The sequence below is a fragment of the Pantherophis guttatus genome, chromosome 6, assembly GCF_059756535.1.
Source record: "Pantherophis guttatus breed Tessera chromosome 6, ASM5975653v1, whole genome shotgun sequence".
In the NCBI taxonomy this organism is placed as follows: domain Eukaryota; kingdom Metazoa; phylum Chordata; class Lepidosauria; order Squamata; family Colubridae; genus Pantherophis; species Pantherophis guttatus.
Genome location: NC_142068.1, coordinates 75834681 through 75853726, shown reverse-complemented (window position 1 = coordinate 75853726; position 19046 = coordinate 75834681). Strand labels below are relative to the sequence as shown.

Sequence of the window (19046 nt, the reverse complement as noted above, 5' to 3'; positions counted from 1 at the left end):
GCCCTTTCTTTGGGGAAAAGTTTTTGGACTGTCAAATTTAGACCGTCCAAACTTTGGACTGTCGGATTTGGACCCCCTCTTCTTTGTGGCAGTCCCTCAAATATTGGGACTCTGCTAGCAGGACTAGGGGTGACATGATAGCAGTGTTCCAATATCTAAGGAGTGGCTACAAAGAAGAAGGGGTCAACCTATTATCCAAGGCACCTGAAGGCAGAATAAGAACCAAATGATAGAAGCTAAACAAGGAGAGAAGCAACCTAGAACTAGGGAGAAATTTCCTGACAGTGAGAACAATTAACCAGTGGAAAAGCTTGCCTTCAGAAGTTGTGGGCGCTCCATCACCAGAGGTTTTTAAGAAGAGATTGGGAAGCCATTTGTCTGAAATTGTATAGGGTCTCCTCAGTGGTGGAATTCAATTTTTTTTACTATCGGTTCTGAGGCCGTGGTTTGGTGGGCGTGGCTTGTTGGTCATGGCAGGGGAAGGATACTGCAAAATCTCCATTCCCACCTCACTCCGGGACTAGCCAGAGATGGTATTTGCCGATTCTCCAAACTACTCAAAATTTCCACTACCGGTTCTCCAAAACCTGTCAAAATCTCCTGAATTTCACCCCTGGGTCTCCTGCTTGTGCAAGGGGTTGGACTAGAAGACCTCCGAGGTCCCTTCCATCTTATTCTGTTATTCTGAATTTGTCAGTAAACTCTGTGGGTTTTTCTTTTTTTAGCAATATTGCATACTGTTTTAAAAGTTGGCATTTTGTAAACTGTCTAACTTATACACTGGCAAAATAGCTATTGTGAGCATACAAGTAGCCCTCGGCTTGGAACCATTCATTTAGTGACCATTTGAAGTTATAACTGCACTGAAGCAAGTGACTTATGATTGTTTTTCATACTTATAACCGTTACAGCATCCCTGTGGTCACGTGATCATAATCCAGACACTTGGCAACTGTATTTATGACAACTGAAGTGTCCCAGAGTCATGTGATCACTTTTAGCAACTTTCTGACAAGCAAAATCAATGGGGAAGCCAGTTAGAAACACTTAACAACTGTGTTACTAACTTAACAACTGCAATGATTCACTTAACAACAGTGGCAAGAAAGGTTGTAAAATGGGGCAAAACTTACTTAACAGCTTAGCATTAGCTAAGCAATGGAAATTTTGGGCTCAGTTATGGTTGTAAGATGAGGATTACCTGTATGTATTTATGGCTGACTACATTTGTGGGTATCTTAATGGAGGGATTTTATCCTATATACAAAATATAACACCATGATGAGAGATTATTAAGTTGGTTCATTAAATAGTTCTAAGAGAGTAACAAATGCCTTTGAAAATTAAGCAAATACATATTGAATTAGCAGAAAGAGCTACAATTTCAGAAAATCATGGAAGAAAATATACTAACTATCTCCAAATGAATATCCAGCTGACCTTGAAAAATACTTTCCTTCCCTTTTTCTTGGAGGATAAACTATTGATTTTTCCCTTCTTGTTCAAAGACTTATCAAACTGACTTATAAAACAGTTACAAATCAATAACATCAACGTTTTGCAGGCATGTCCAGTCTTTTCACATTATAGTATTTAGATCTTAACGGTTCTACAGTAACACTAGACAAAATGGTGCTAATGTGCCCTAACACATCTCCCTTGGTCTCCTCTCTGCCACACCTGCTTTTTTGAAAAGTTTATTTTCATTAAAGAGAGAGAGAGGATGAGAGGAAGAAAGAGAGAGAGAGATGGGTATAGTACATAAGTTGTCGAAAGGGACCAGAGACACCTTGATTCAGGTCCGTGGAAGGTCACAGAGTGAATTTGGATTGGTCCCTTTTTTCAGCCTAACCTATTTTAGTAGAATAGAATGATTGTGAAGAATAAAGGAGTGCTATTAGTGGTGGGATTCAGCCGGTTCGGGACGAACCAGTAGTTAAATTGCTGCCTGGCCCCTCCCCTCCCCTTCCAGGAGTCCCCACGCGTCTCATTTTGGCTCCCAGGTAAGTGCAGGGAGGCCTACTAGGCCCAAAACAGAGCGTGTGGGCGGGGGAGAGGCGCATCCCCCTGCGGCCTGTTTTTGCTCCCAGGGGGGTGCAGGATGCCGAGTGCTACCTAGCACACCCCCTGGCCACGCCCACCATTGCCACGCCCATCTAGCCGGTCATTAGGGCAGAGAACCGGTTGTTAAATTATTTGAATCCCACCACTGAGTGCTATGTATATCTCATTGAACTCCTGCATTAAAGGAAAGCTATAAATCTAGCAAAGAACCTCTAATACAACTAAGTAAATGTGAAGTTTACTTCTTACAAGTAAATGTGAAGTTTACTTCTTACAAGTAAATGTGAAGTTTTAGTACTGCTTTACAAAGCCTTAGTAAGACCACCCTTGGAATACTGCATCCAGTGCTGGTTACCACAACACAAAAAAAGATGTTAAGACTCTGGAAAGAGTGCAGAGAAGAGCAGCAAAAATGATTAGGGGTCTGGAGATGAAAACATATGGAACAATGGTTATAGGAATTAGATATGCCTATTCCAATGAAAAGAAGGACTGGGTGGAAGGGGTCAACCTATTTTCCAAAACACCAGAAGGAAAGACAAGAAATAATAGTTGGAAACTAACCAAGGAGAGAAGCAGCCTAGAAATAAGAAGAAATTTCCTGACAATTAGAACAATTAAACAGAGGAAGAACTTGCCTCCAGATGTTGAATGCGCTCCAATCCTGGGGGTTTTTAAGAAAAGACTGGACAACCATTTGCTGAAATGGTATAGGGCAGTGAAGGCTAACCTTTTTGCCGTCACGTGCCAAAAACAGGGGGAGGTCGCCCATGTGCGTGCCCACACCCATAATTCAATGTGCCCCATGCATGTGTGCACACCTCCCCCTGCTTTTAACAAGCGATGGCACGGTGGGCCCGGTGGGCCCGTTTTTCACCTTCCCCAGGCTCCAGAGGCTTTCTAGGAGCCTGGGGAGGGCAAAAACGGCCTTCCCCACCCACCCTGGAGGCCCTCCAGAGGCGGGAAACAGCTCATTTCTCAACTTCCGGCAGGACCGGAAGCACGCATGCCGCTGTAGCTGAGCTACGGCAATGCTCACGTGCCCACTGATATGGCTCCGTGTGCCACCTGTGGCACCCATGCCATAGGTTCGCCATCATGGGTATAGGGTCTCCTGCTCGAGCAGGAAGATGGATTAGAGGATCTCCGAGGCCCCTTCCAACTCAATTATTCTATGTTCTAAATAGAAATTGGTGTGTTGCAAACCAAAGCACAAGTTTCTACCTTCATATGTAAAGCAGTCCTTTTTGAGAAATTAGTCTGTGAGATCAGAACAGTTCCTTCCTACTGCTTTCAAGATTTGCCAATATTAGTTTTACTATTTGTTGCTATTTTCTACTGTGTGCTATATATTTTTTTACTTTTGATAACATACATCGTTCTGAATTTGAAGAATTGTCTCAGCTGGCAGATAAAACAGACTGAATTTTAAAGCTATTATTTGCAGTAGAACTCCTCACAAGCTAGAATTGCATAGCAACGCAAAAACATTACTGTACTGTCACATGACATAAGACTTAATGCATATATGTAGTCCTCAACATATGACCAGAATTGGAACTGGAATTTCTATCGCTTACCAAGATGGTTGTGAAACGAGTCCGATATTTTTTTTGCCATGGCTATTAACCAAATGATTGCAGTTGTTAATTGTGAATTGTGTGGTCGTTTCCCCATTTGCTTGGAAGGTTGCAAATGATGATCATATGACCACAGAATGCGGCCACTGTCATAAATACATATCCGTTTTCACATGCCCAAATTTTAATCACATGACCAGGGGGATAGTCCTTCCTCCTCCTGTTTTCCCCTTTGATGTGAGTTGGGCTGAGAGAGAGTGACTAGCTCTTGGTTTAAGCCCAACTAATTTGATTAAGTGCACCCAATCAGTTAATCTGCTTTTCTAATAACTTTCCTTTATCGTTCTGCAGATTTCTATGACATCTGTGATGTGGTTGATTGTCAAGGTTCCTGTTTGGACACTGGAGATTGCATTTGTTCCTTGGGGACAGTTATGGGACCAGATGGACAGACTTGTCTTGGTAAGAAGCCTCTGAACAAAGAAATATGACAACCAGAAAGGAAAATACCAAGCCAGGGGAGAAATCTGAGGTGGGGAAAATTAGAAAATTGCTTATGGATTGCTCCACTTTTCTTAAGTGCTAAGGAAAAAAAAGAGGAGCATAAGTAATTATTATCACTGTGAAAAGGAACTAACTTTCATAGTAAGTGTCATCTTCTCCTCATTCCCACCCATGCAAACTGATCTCTGAAAAAGCAATTAGAACAGGGACCTAATTACATACTTACTAATTCTGAATGAACTCATCTTCAGGAAATGACCTGGAGCTCTTCCAGCTGACGTGTACAAGCTTCAGTTTCACCTGATAAATCTTTCTGGGTAGAAACAAGAGTATTGGGGAGTTGATTACATTTTATCTGCACGCTCCAATGGAATAACAGAAGTGGAAGGAACCTTGGAGGTCTGCACAAGTCGGAGAGACCCTATACCATTCAAAATGTCTGTCCAATCTTGTTTTAAAAGCCTCCAATGGTGAAGCACCCAGAACTTCTGAAGGCAAGCTGTTCCACTGGTTGATTGTTCTCACTATCCAGAAATTTCTCCTTAGTTCTAGGCTGCTTCTCTCCTTAGTTATTTTGCTTCTTGTCCTGCCTTCTGGTGCTTCAGTAAATAGATTGACCGCTTCTTCTTTGTGGCAGTCCTTCAAATATTGGAACACTGTTATCATGTCACCACTAGAACAGACATACCCAGTTCCTGCAACCATTCCTCATATGTTTTAGCCTCCAGCTCCCTAATCATCTTTGTTGCTCTTTTCTGCACTCTTTCCAGAGACTCAGCTTCTTTTTTTATACTGTAATATGGTGAGTAAAACTACATGCAGCATTCTGGTATTCTTGGAGTATAATAGTAGTTAATGATCCCAGACTACTCCAGAAAACTATGTCAAGATTATAGGCTTTGCAATGAAAAAAATAAATCTGCAGACTCTAGAAAGAGTGTAGAGAAGAACATCAAAGATGATTATGGGACTGGAAGCTAAAACATGAAGAACAGTCAGAGGAACTCGATATATCTAGTCTAGTGAAAAGAAGGACTAAGTTTTACACATAGCAACAGCAGTGAGAATTGTCTATGCTCAATGTTGTAAACTAGAAAATATACCAGCCAATGAGATGATTATATACAAGATACTAGAATGTGTTGAGATGCATAGGCTCATGTTAGAAATGAAAGGCAAGGAAGAGGCAGAATTTTATGAGGTGTGGGATAAGTGGTATAACAGGTTAGAACAGAGAAACAAAAATGTATAGGAATAAATGTAAATACCTGTAAGAGAACACATGACACAGTACTGTTAAAAAAGGTTTATTGTTATGTAAATTGAAAATAAAAATGAAAAATGAAAAAAGAAAAGAAAAGAAGGACTAAGGATGACATGATAGCAGTCTTCCAATATTTGAGGCTATCACAAAGAAGGAGATTAAGCTATTTTCCAAAGCACCTGAAAGCAGGACAAGACGCAATGGATGGAAATTAAGCAAGGAGAAAATCAACCTAGAACTAAGGATTGATTTCCTGATAGTTAAAACAATTAACCAGTGGAAAGACTTGCCTTCCGACATTGTGGGTGCTCCATTACTGGACTAGAAGACTTCCAAGGTCCCTTCCCACTCTGTTATTCTGTTATGCTCTTGAAAGCAATATCTCAATGTATTTAACAGTGGTGGGATTCAAATTTTTTTACTACTGGTTCTGTGGGCGTGGCTTGGTGGGCATGGCTTGGTGGGTGTGGCAGGGGAAGGATACTGTAAAATCTCCATTCTCATCCCACTCCAGGGGAAGGATACTGTAAAATCCCCATTTCCTTCCGATCAGCTGGGACTCGGGAGGCAGAGAATAGATGGAGGCGGGGCCAGTCAGAGGTGGTATTTACCGGTTCTCTGAACTACTCAAAATTTCCACTACCGGTTCTCCAGAACTTGTTAGAACCTGCTGAATACCATCTCTGGTATTTAACCAAAGCAAGACATTAATACAAAGAAAGTTAATAAAAGTCAGCTGCAAGTAAGGGGGGGAGAGTTAAATTCAGTCCAAGCTTTGCTTTAATTAGATTTTTTGTTTTGACAGCTGTGCCAATACTTTTAATTTGTGAAGTTGGATAGTCAGAGAGGGTATTCTCCAATACAACACCACTTGGTAATCTAATCAATTGCCATGAGCCAGAAAGCAGCTGCATCACTATTCGGCTTTAAATTATGTTTCAGAATAATCAGAATCATGAAAGATATACCGTTATCGGTTAAACGTGTGAAGAGCATTCAGATGAGATGCTTCCTAAAGCATGAATTTCATCTTTAAAAGCAAATATTCTGCTTTTATCCATATTCCCCCACCAATCCAAAAGCCCTTTAGAAAGTCCATTAGAAGTTTCCTTTGATTATCTGATTTGTTTCATTTCACCATCAAAGTCTGATCCTTTTTCATGCATGTGAATCCCACACAACATACACACACATAACTGCTGTGGCCCCAAAACAAAGCCCACCTCCTGCTCAGCACTGTGTGGCAGATTAGAAGGTACTCTTAATTACTGCGTTCACACAACACATCATCCAAGTCAGGAAAAACCTAGCAGATTAGCAAGGAAGTGATGCAGGGACTTGAGGATGTGCCCTGTCAGGACAGGCTGAAAGAATCTGAGACGTTCAATCTGAAGAAAAGAATATTAACAGATTAACAGATGAGTTGGAAGGGATCTTGTAGGTCATCTTGTCCAACCTCTCCCGCCCAAGCAGGAGACCCTACACCCGTGATGGCGAACCTATGGCACGGGTGCCACAGGTGGCACCCGGAGCCATATCAGTGGGCACGCGAGCAGCTACAGCGCGCATGCGTGCTTCCGGTCCCGCCGGAAGTTGGGAAATGAGCTGTTTCCCGCCTCTGGAGGGCCTCCAGGGTGGGTGGGCAAGGCCGTTTTTGCCCTCCCCAGGCTCCTAGAAAGCCTCTGGAGCCTGGGGAGGGTGAAAAAACGGGCCTACTGGGTCCACCGTGCCATCGCATGTTAAAAGCAGGGGGAGGTGTGCGCACATGCGTGGGGCGCATTGAATTATGGGTGTGGGCACGTACATGGGCGACCTCCCCGCACTCCCTCCATTTTTGGCACGTGACGGCAAAAAGGTTAGCCATCAGTGCTCTACACCATTACTGACAAATGGCAGTCCAATCTCTTCTTGAAAGCTTCCAGTGATGAAGCTCCCACAACTTCTGAAGGCAACTTCTGTTCCATTGGTTGATTGTTCTCACTTTCAGAAAATTCCTCCTTATTTCTAGGTTGAATCTCTCCTTGATCAGTTTCCATCCATTATTCCTTGTCATGCCTTCAGATGCTTTGGAAAATAGCTTGACCCCCTCCTCTCGGTGACAGCCCCTCGAATATTGGTAAACTGCTATCATGTCTCCCCTGGTCCTTCTCTTCAGTAGATTAGCCATGCCCAGTTCCTGCAACTGTTCCTCATATGTTTTAGCTTCCAGTCCCCTAATCATCTTTCCTGCTCTTCTCTGCAACTTCTCTGCAAATTTAGGCCATCAACTATTATTAATGACCACAGAAAATAGGAACCAAAATAATGTGACATATAAGTTTCAGCTGTCTAGATTTTGTTCAAATATAAGAAAAAGTTTTATGATAGTAAAATCGGTACAACAGTGGAAAAGTCTACCTACAAGTGCTGTGAGTTCTCCAATACTGGAGGTTTTTAAGAAGAGGCTGGGCAACCACCATTCATGGGTGATTTAATTGGCTTTCCCTGCACATTTTGGAGATTGGGATGAGATGGCCCTTGTGGTTTCTTCCAACTCTACAACTCTGTGGTTTTACAAGATGTATTGGAGACAATTGGAAAGGAGAACAAATTTGAGGTGTTGGAAAGGAAGACACACTAACTTTCTTGGCCTCTTGGACAAAAATTACAGTGGAAAAACAAGCCCAAAATGTTCCGAGGCTCACAAGAACACAAAAGTACTTTTTCCAGCATCAGAAATACTGTTTTTCAACTGCAACATTTCCCCAACAAATCTTAATTTTCAAGAACATATGCTAGTGATAATGCAGAATCAACAACCACATGTTTTTCCGATTTCATCATAGAAACATATGACGAGTTATGGGATGTTCAGACGCCAGTGATCGTAAATTCGAAGGGGCTGGATCAAAACTGATTGCTGGAATCAGGAAATAAACTAAAACGTAAATCTCGTCTGTGGAATATGTCAGTGGATGCGAGGCAGAAAATAGACAACTTACAAGATCATATTACACGAAAGTTTGAATGATTACTGTTGTGAAAACAGTCCAAAGTTTAAAACAAAAGAACAAAAACCGAGCAACAAAAAAGCTGAACAAAATTTAATTTTAAGGATATGATTGCCAGACAGATAGTTTATGGTTCACTGAATGATACAAATGCAGGTGTGGATAGCTCAGTAAACTGGTTTAGTATGTTGTGTTAGTTCAGGGGTCAGCAATCTGTGGCTCTGGAGCTGCATGTGGCTCTTTCATCCCTCTGCTGAGGCTTCCTGTTGCCAGTCGGCTTCCACAATTGATAGGGCTTTTGGTTAGGACCGGTAGAGAAAAAAGATGCCATGCTAGGAGGAGACTCTATGGTGGGGGAACCGGACTTCCGGTCGGCAGAGGGGGAAAAAAAAGACACCGTGCTAGGAGCAGGGGTGGGTTCTACTTACCTTTACTACCGCTTCGCAGCAGGGCATGCGCAGAAGCGTTTTGATGACATCAGGGTCGATGGGCGGGGCCTCCCACTGGTTTTACTACCGGTTCTATAGAACCGGTGTGAACCGGGGGCAACCCACCACTGGCTAGGAGGAGACTCTATGGTGGGGAAACCAGACTTCTGGTCGGCTCCAGAATTGACCAGGGGGCTTCCAGTTAGGACCTTTGTGGCTCTTTGACTGTTTAAGATTGCTGACCCCTGTGTTAGTTAATAGCCTAATGGTGTCAACACCAGTAGAGTCTCTTTTTACTTTGTAAAAAAATATGTGGAGCTTACTGGACAGAAGGTAGAGCTTCAAAGAGGGTGGAGCTTTGCACATAATTCAACTGGACAGAAGAGACAAGGGTGTTGACTTTGTGTTCTTCTATAATTCCTGTCTAAAGTGAATATTCCAAGTCCTTCTAATGATGTGGCTCATTCATCTTTCCAATTAATTTGCTTAGCTCTGAATAATAATATTTCAAGCATGGTTAGACTTTTCTTCCCCTTTTCCTAGCCATTAAGCACTCCTTGTTTTCTAGTCAAGGGTCTGCACAATTAAATTGGATTGGCAAAGTCCTAGTTAGACATGGAGTATCAGTCCTAAACATTTTCATCTGTCATATCAATTGGACTAGCTTTTCACTGCAACTTACTAGGTGTTAGCTAGATCACTGTTTTTCAAATTCAGCCACTTTCAGGTATGTGAACTTTGAATGCCAGAATTTCCCAGCTAGAAAGAGTTCAAGTTTGAAAAATACTGGGCTAGATGTTATGAATCTTAAGTCTCAACTGCCATTTCTGAGTTCCTTTTGCATCAGGCAGGAAAACCTAGAAAGACATGATTTTTCTAAGCAGATTTCTTGGTTGTTCTTCACCTATAGTTAATTAATTACAGATTAACAGAGTTGGAAGGGACCTTGAAGGTCATCCAGTCCAACTCCCCGCCCAAGCAGAAGACCCTACACATTTCTGACAAATGGCAGTCCAATCTCTTCTTGAAAGCTTCCAGCTCCTACAACTTCCGAAGGCAACTTCTGTTCCACTGGTTGATTGTTCTCACTGTCAGAAAAATTATCCTTATTTCCAGGTTAAATCTCTCCTTGTTCAGTTTCCATCCATTATTCCTTGTCTGGCCTACAGGGGCTTTGGAAAATAGATTGACCCCTTCCTCTCTGTGACAGCCCCTCAAATATTAGAAGACTGCTATCATGTCTCCCCTGGTCCTTCTCTTCACTAGACTATCCATGCCCAGTTCCTGTAACCATTCATCATATGTTTTAGCCTCTGGTCCCCTAATCATCCTGGTTGCTCTCCTCTGCACTTTTTCTAGAGTCTCAACATCTTTTTTATAGTATGGTGACCAAAACTGGATGCAGTATCCTAGGTGTGGTCTTACTAAGGCTGTATAGAGTGGTATTAGTACCTCACTTGATCTTGATTGTATCCCTCTGTTAATGCAATTTAGGATTGCATTGGCTTTTTTGGCTGCCGCTGCACACCGCTGGCTCATATTTAGCTGATTGTCCACTAAGACTCCAAGATCTCTCACACAGTTACTGCTATTAAGCCTGGTTTCACTCATTCTGTATGTGTACTTTTGGTTATAGACTGAAATCTTGCCAAACTAAAGCAGATTACTTGCCTCCTAAAATTTATAGTCTGAGAACTGTTAGGGATGAGCTGTCTTCATCCTCTTTCTCTCACACAAACTATCTAATTCTAAACTGCGTTGTCTCTTGCTCCTCTGGAATGTACTTTCTCCCTCCTGGAAAGCTGGGCAACATTCCATCACAAACTGGCTTTCTAATGTCCTGCAGCAACCTCCAAGCTCATGAAGTTTATAACATTAGAATTTACACAAACATTTTTACATTTTAAAATAGCTATGCTTACGTCAAATGTGCAAATGTTCAAGCCAGAGCCGGTATATATAATCAATTAGTTAATTCTGGAAAATTATAGTGTGTCATTTGCAGTTTAGTTTGCATCAGGGGTGAAATCCAGCAGGTTCTGACAGGTTCTGGAGTAGTTCGGAGAACCGGCAAATACCACCTCTGGCTGGTTCCAGAGTGGGGTGGGAATGGAGATTTTGCAATATCCTTCCCCCCAGGAGTGGGGAGGAATGGGGATTTTGCAGTATCCTTCCCCTGCCATGCCCACCAAGCTACGCCCCCAGAACCAGTAGGAAAAAAAATTTGAATTTCACCACTGGTTTGCACCCAACATCTCAGTCATTTTCTATATCCAGATGAAAGCAACATGTATGCCACTCAGTTCAGCTATCAAAAATAAATAAGTCTGAGGCTTATTGATTAAAAGTTAGCAAACATTCCAAAAACTGCTAATTGACAAAAGCAGAGAAAAAGACAAAAAAACATAAACAACAACAAAAAGTTGCACTACATGTACTGTATCTATTTAGCTATATCAAAAGGACATAGAATATTATAAACACTGAGTAATTAACATGGACTGATCCAACATCTAAAAGAAACCTTTTATCTCATTGTCTTATCTTTTGATAATCTAATCAATAATTTAATCAAGAACTCTTTCTTGATTAAAGCAGCAATCTGTTAGAATTAGGTACCACTGCTTTCATAGAGACTGAGACTTTACTAATTATACACAGGACCAGGGGTGGGTTTCAAAACTTTTAGCAAGGGGTTCTCTGCCTGGTTGCTGGGTGGGTGTGGCCATGGTGGGTATGGCCTAGTTGGCCTCCTGCACCACAGGGGAGGGGGGCATTTTTGCCCTCCCCGGACTCCGGAGGCTTTCCTTGAGCCTCCAAAAGGGCAAAAATGGCCTTCTCAGGCTCTGGAGGCCGGAAACAGGCAGGCCCAAACTTCCAGCAGGCCTGTTTTTTGCCCTCCTCAAGCCTTTGCGCGTGCCCTGCACTTACTTGCATCCAAAATGGGCCGTGTGGGGACTCCTGGGAGGGGAGGGGTGGACAGGGTGGGGCCAGCCAGGAGTGGGTGGCTGCTCTTCCAGTTTCCGGAGCTGCCGTGCATGTGAAAACCAGCTGGCTGGCGCGCCGGAACACGGAAGAGCAACGAACCATGGCTTGCGTGCCTGGAGAGATGGCTCGGCGTGCCACTTCCGGCACGCGTGCCATAGGTTCGCCATCACGGCTGTAGGTTGAGCAAGAAAATTACTCTGGATGGCTTTCAAGCAAAATCTAGTAAGAACAATCTTAGAAATTCAAGTGGGTCTTTTTTTCTGTATTAAGCCAGCCTTGGAGGCTTAACACAAATGGAATCATTGGCTTTTGTATTCTTGTGGTGCAAAAATATCAAGGTTACAGACACAAAACAGGCACATCTAACTTTTATGGATCAACCATCAAGGACGCTGACAAAACTCCACCCAACAAATACATTTCTTCAAACTGACGACCTAAAAACAGTATTACTGCATGTTGCCTGTAGCATTCATGTCCTACAATCCAGCTCTTTGCTGCTTTTAGCGTTGCTGCTAAGTTGGAAGTCTTTCTCTCATGTTTCCTTGTAGATGAAAACGAATGCGAAAGGAATAATGGAGGCTGCAGCGAATTCTGTATTAACCTAAAGAACTCCTATCGCTGTGAATGTGGAGTTGGGCGTGTCCTGGGACCGGATGGAAAGACCTGTGAAGGTAAGGAAATGATTTAGAATTACTAGCTGAACTTTTGCATCTAGATTGATTTAATTAATGGACTTTAAGATTCATGAGAGAGATAAGGTCCAAAGTGCCAGAAAATACCCTATAAATCAGTGGTTGTGTTTGAGAGAAGGGCAAGGGGAAGGGAAGGGAATGGGAGAGGAAGGGGAGGGAGGGGAAGGCGGGGAAAGGAAGGGGAGGAAAGAGGAGGAAAGGGAAGAGAAGGAGAGGGGATGAAAGTAGAGGGGAGAGGAGGAGGAAAGAGAGGGGAGAGGAGAGAAATAGGAAGAGAAAAGGGAAGGGGAAAGAAAGAGGAGGAGAAGAGAAGAGAAGAGAAGAGAAGAGAAGAGAAGAGAAGAGAAGAGAAGAGAAGAGAAGAGAAGAGAAGAGAAGAGAAGAGAAGAGAAGAGAAGAGAAGAGAAGAGAAGAGAAGAGAAGAGAAGAGAAGAGAAGAGACAGGGCAATATCATGGCAGCTTTCTCCTTTTTCAGGCTCCATCCAAGAACAGGTATTAGAGTGCCAGTGGGCGTTTTCTTTAGTGCTGAGACGTGGGTGGAAAGAATTTCGTAGACAGATGTACATCTTCATCTAACTGGATCTTGTATTGAAAGCCCAGAATTCACAAATAGGGTTGAGCATAAATCCAAAGAGCAGTTTTCTTTGTGGAAGATCAATTAAGGTGACCTGCTTCCACAAAGTAGACACACACCCGGCTGAGGATCTGCTTCGGGAGCTTATTAGACCTTCTGCTTCTAGTTCCTTCACACAGTTTATCTTTCTAAGGCTTAATAGGAACAATCCTGAAACAGCACCTGTCTGTTCTCTGTGCTTTGCACAACTCTCATTAATTTCAATGCAGAGATTCCTGAAACCTCCACAGATCTTTGCCCAATACAATTAAGAGGACAATGGAACATGTAGACAGTTTAAATGACTGCGTAATATATGAATATAATTCCCCCTCATGTTTACCTGATCCTATAGCTCCGTTCAATGTGAGCAGAGAAAGGACATGGTTGCAGAGGCACTGCTAGATGGGAAAAAGTTATTTGTCTACTCATTATTTCTGCCTTAGAAATTGAAGGGTGTCATAACAACAACGGAGGCTGCAGCCATAGATGCAACATGTTGGAAACCAGTTATCAGTGTGGATGCCCTCGAGGTCTTGTTTTGTCAGAAGACAACCACACCTGCCAAGGTACAAAGGGAAAAAGGGATGTGGCTGATCTAGGGTAATTTGTTAATTTGGTAGATATATATCCTGCTTTTGCTTCAAGAGGCGAAGGCCACAACTATCTTCTGGTGAGCTTCCAGGGTTGAGGTGGCTCCTGAATCTAAAGTTCTGTAGTAATCATTGTTACATTGCTATCTTATCTCTGTGCCCCGTCCTATCAGCATGGACATGCATTTTGAAAAGGCTGAATCAGAACCTAAGTTTCATCTGCAGGTCATCCTCATTATATTTTACTAGCCAGCCCAGAACTTGTAATTTGGTCCCTCCAAAGAGTTTTGATTTGAGTTCCCATCAGTCTTAGTCAACAGCTAAAAACCATAAGGAGCAACAACCTAAGAGATTTGGCAGGCAATGGCTTGATGCAGTGGTGGGATTCAAATAATTTAACAAGCGGTTCGCCTGGACCCGCCTGAACCAGCTGAATCCCACCACTGGCTTGATGGCTTCCTAAGAATTGTAGAAATGGTTGTCTAACACACATTAAGAGAGCATTGAAGAAGACTTAAAGATGATTGATTTATGGACATAAATAATGTCCTATTCCACCATCACCATCACTTCCATAGGAGAGGTTAATATTAAAGGGCTGGATGCTGCTTTTTATGGCGGCAATGAGTTGCATATCCACACATACGCGCCCAGTTTGATCATGGCAAGAGGACCTGATAAGCATTGCTCCACTTTCTGACATATGTGGGCACGTAAGATAGTAAGCCTTTTCAGAAGCAACTTCCATTTTATGGAACATCTCTCTCTCTCTCTCCCCCTCCCCCACAAGTACATCCAACCTCCATCCTTCTAGCTTGTCATGGATTAGTGAACAAATTTATTCCAGGGATACCTTTGGTCCAGCAGACAAGGGAGGCCACAATGGGCGTCCCTCTATTAAAAAGGAAGGAAATTTAATTGCACAGAGAGAGCTGCCCGCTGTATTTCTTTTTACCCTTGTATTCCCTCCCACAGATGTCTCTCAAGGGAGTGACCTGTTCTAATATGGCTTTTAATTCCAGTAGTATATTGTTTTTCTACCCAGGAAAATTTTGTTGTTCTTTTAATTGTACACCACCAGGAGTCTACTTGGAGCATGAAAGTAGACATCAAAAGAGGAAGGAAAAGGGAGGGAGAGAGGGAAAGGGAGAAAGAAGGAGAGACAAGGAGGGAGAGAGGGACAGGGACAGGGGTGAAATCCAGCAGGTTCTGACAGGTTCTGGAGAACCGGTAGCGGAAATTTTGAGTAGTTCGGAGAACTGGCAAATACCACCTCTGGCTGGCCCCAGAGTGGGGTGGGAATGGAGACTTTGCAATATCCTTCACCCAGGAGTGGGGAGGGAATGGGATTTTGCAGTATCCTTCCCCTGGAGTGGAGTGGGAATGGAGATTGTGCAGTATCCTTCCCCTGCCATGCCCACCAAACCACACCCACTCCCACCAAGCCACGCCCACAGAACCGTTAGTAAAAAAATTGGATTTCACCACTGGAGAAGGAGAAAGAGAGAGACAGACAGACACAGAGACAGAGGGAGGGAGGGAGAGGGAGAGAGAGAGGCATATGCATGCAAAACCATGCCCTGCATTCAATTTCCCTCTCCTTTCCTATTATAATATATTATTCTCCCTGTCTAAGAAGGGAGACAGGGACAAGCATTAAGGATGTGCAATTTTCTTGGAAACTTCCTTTCAGAGAAAGAAAGAAAAAACTTTGGCTTCCAAAGCTCAAGGGAGCAGTAAAGATTTTTTTTTTTTAATATTCTTTTGGGAGAAGTTTAGGGAAGTCCCTCCAATCTTTCAGCTTGGTGTTTCTTGCCTTCATGTCTGGTTAAGGTTGGGCTGACGGTCTCACCAATTCCATTCATGTCAGTCTCGTGGCAGCTGGAGTTAGCATTGCCACTGCACTGCTGCCACTACAGATGTGTGGTGTATGATGAGCTGCTGGAAGGGCAGTGAGAATGATTGGAACTGAGAGTTGCGGCAAGCATGGCCTCACTGCATTGAGGAATCTTTCTTTTTTGGGGTGGGGTGCACCTGCTGGACCTCTGTTCCACCTGGACCATAAGCTTCAGATTTCCAGCTGAACTATTGATAGGTTTGGCTGGCTGGTTTTAGAGTTACTGAGCCCCAGAAGGCAGGCTGGATCACAGTACAGCTTACACAGAGCCAGGAGCGGGTGTAAGCGAAGATTTCTATCAATATTCTGCTTAGGTGGGAGGCAGCAGTCAGCAGGTCAGTTTCCTTGGGAATTATAGAAGCTACTGTCCAATACTTCTGGTCCACTACAAACCCACAGAAAGAATAACAGAGTAAGAAAGTTGGAGGAGACCATTGAGGTCTTCTAGTCCAACCCCCTACTCAAGCAGGAAACCCTATATTATTTCAGACAAATGGCTGTCCAATCTCTTCTTAAAAACCTCCAGTGATGGAGCACCAATAACTTCTGAAGGCAACTTCTGTTCCACTGATTAATTGTTCTCACTATTAGGAAATTTTTCCTTAGTTCTAGGTTGGTTCTTTCCTTGATTAGTTTCCATCCATTCTTGTTCTGCCTTCGGCTGTTTTGGAAAATAGGTTGACACCCCCCCCTCTTCTTTGTAGTAGCCCCTGAGATATTGGAATGTCACTCCTAGTCCTTCTCTTCATTAGAATAGACCCGGGGTGAAATCCAGCAGGTTCTGACAGGTTCTGGAGAACCAGTAGCAGAAATTTTGAGCAGTTCGGAGAACCGGCAAATACCACCTCTGACTGGCCCTAGGAGTGGGGAGGGAATGGGGATTTTGAAGTATCCTTCCACTAGAGTGAGATGGGAATGGAGATTTTGCAATATCCTTCCCCTGGAGTGAGGTGGGAATGGAGATTTTGCAGTACCCTTCCCCTCCACGCCCACCAAGCCACGCCCACAGAACCGGTAGTAAAAAAAATTGGATTTCACCACTGGAATAGACACACCAGTTTCTGCAAACATTGTTCATATGTTTTAGCTTCCAGTGTCGTAAGAATGGCTTGCCTGAAGCAGCCATTATTCAATTCTTTTGTCATGAGTTAATTGTTGATTGAATTAATTCAAAATCTCCACCCCATTTTTTGGGGGAGAAACTTCTCAGCCTCAAAGTTAATGACAAAATTACACTTCTATCAGGATGCAGATACAATGGTCCAATAACACTGTAAAAGAAGGCAGTAAGTCTTCTTGGTCCTTTGTTGTGTATTTTAAATTACTCATCCCAAATAACATTGCTTTCTGTAACAATGGCCATCCAACCATTTTATATTCAAGCACTAGCAATACCCTGTTTCCCCAAAAATAAGACCCAACCGGAAAATAAGCCCTAGCATGATTTTTCAGGATGCTCGTAATATAAACCCTACCCCAAAAATAAGCCCCAGTTAAGATTGCCAGCAGACGGAGGTGTTTAATACTGTATTTCCCCCAAAATAAGATTTAACCGGAAAATAAGCCATAATGCGTCTTTTGGAGCATAAATTAATATAATATAAGGTCTTATTTTGGGGAAAACATGGTAGCAATTAGACTTATATACTGCTTCACAGTGCTTTGTAGCCCTCTCTAAGCAGTTTACAGAATCAACATATTGCCCCCAACAATCTGGATCCTCATTTTACTGACCTCAGAAGGATGGAAGGCTGAGTCAACTGGTGAGAATCGAACTGTTGGCAGTTGGCAGAGTCAGCCTAAGATACTGCATTCTAACTACTGTGCCACCACGGTATATCAAAGCATCATTTCCCCAGGCCAGAATGTGGAAACATTTGATTTAGAAGTGACAGATATTTTTTAAAAACCCTTCATTTTACAAGAAAGGCAATGTTTTAACTTCCAACTCACTTACTAGCTGTGTTCCTTCTTACAGTTCCAGTTATATGTAAATCTACATCTATAGAAGTGAACATTCCCAAGGATCTCGTTGGGGGAATGGACCTCTCGCTTTCCAATGGCTCCTGCAAAGGAGTATCCAATGGCACTCATGTCAACCTCATCTTCTCTCTGAAAACCTGTGGAACATCTATAGATGTATGTACTGATTGTATTTATTTGTTTTGGTCTTGCATTGATATCCTATATTTCCACTTGAGATCTCAAGGTGCAGTCCATGGGAATCTCTTCTTATTTTATGCACACAATACAACCTTTTGAGATAGAGCAACTAAAAGAGCAACTGGGCCAAAGGTGTCTACAGGTAGTCCTCGAATTACGACCACAATTGAGCCCAAAATTTCTGTTGCTAAGTGAGACAGTTGTTAAGTGAATTTTGCCGCATTTAATGACCTTTCATGCCACAATTGTTAACTGAATCACTGCCCTTGTTAAATTACGGTAGTTGTTAAGGTATTCACAGAGTAACCCTTGAATAGCAAGGGTGTACACATGAAAGCGATTGAGAGTAAAGACAGTCAACGAATAAAGACAGTCAACACACAGATACACTGAGTTGTGTTTACTTTCAGGAAATAGTAAGACACAGTCCAATAAACAGTCCAGGTCATACACATATAATGCAGGAGATAGCAAAACGACAGTCCAGGGATAATCCAATAACAAAGTCTTCTTATCAGTCGTCGTAGTCATTCACAATAAACAGTTCTTCTGGATTTGCAAACAGTAGCGTAGAGATATCAGGGAGCAAGAACAGCAAAGAGAAACAAACCATGTTTCTAGCTCCCTCTTAAGGAGATTGGCTACAGAGCTAACCAATCAGGACACAGTATGATACAATACAGCAGTCTTAAAGCTATATTGATGGTTTATATATTGCCAGCCCAACAAGGTAAGTAATACTCATTTCCTAACAGTAGTAACATGGTTGTTAAGTGAATCTGGCTTCCCTATTGACTTTGCTAGTTAGAAGGTCGCAAAAGGGGACCACATGACTTTGGGACACTGCAATCCTCACAAATACGAGTCGGTTGCCCAGTGTCCGGATTTTGATCATGTGACTGTAGGGATGTTGCAACGGTCGTAAGTGTGAAAAAGTGTGAAAAAAAGTGTGTAAGTCGCTTTTTTTATTGCCGTTATAACTTCGAACGGTCACTAAATCAACTGCTGTAATTCGAGGATTGCCTGTATTGAGGACTACAGTAGTGGGAAAAGTGCATTTTTGAGGTTTGATGGCTAATAACACTCCTTTTTTTGGAGTTTCAAGATAATCCTATTCCACTGCTGGAATGGCCTGGGAATAGCCCAGACCTTAACCCAATTGAAAATCTATGGAGCCGACTAAAGTCAGCTAGTCAGAAGCAACTCAGCAATAAAACCCAGTTAATAGAAGCCATCATTCAATCTTCGTTTCACATTATAACAGCT

General features: G+C 42.7%; 1 protein-coding gene across 1 annotated transcript in view; it reads left to right on the top strand.

The window, feature by feature from the left end:
- Nucleotides 1-19046, top strand: part of OIT3 (oncoprotein induced transcript 3) — a 47923-nt gene that overhangs the window by 12517 nt on the left and 16360 nt on the right. Inside the window, exons 3-6 of the mRNA XM_034425982.3 lie at nt 3996-4106; nt 12370-12492; nt 13574-13696; nt 17596-17756. Coding sequence (XP_034281873.2) covers nt 3996-4106; nt 12370-12492; nt 13574-13696; nt 17596-17756 — 518 coding nt within the window. The remainder of the gene's footprint in view (nt 1-3995; nt 4107-12369; nt 12493-13573; nt 13697-17595; nt 17757-19046) is intronic.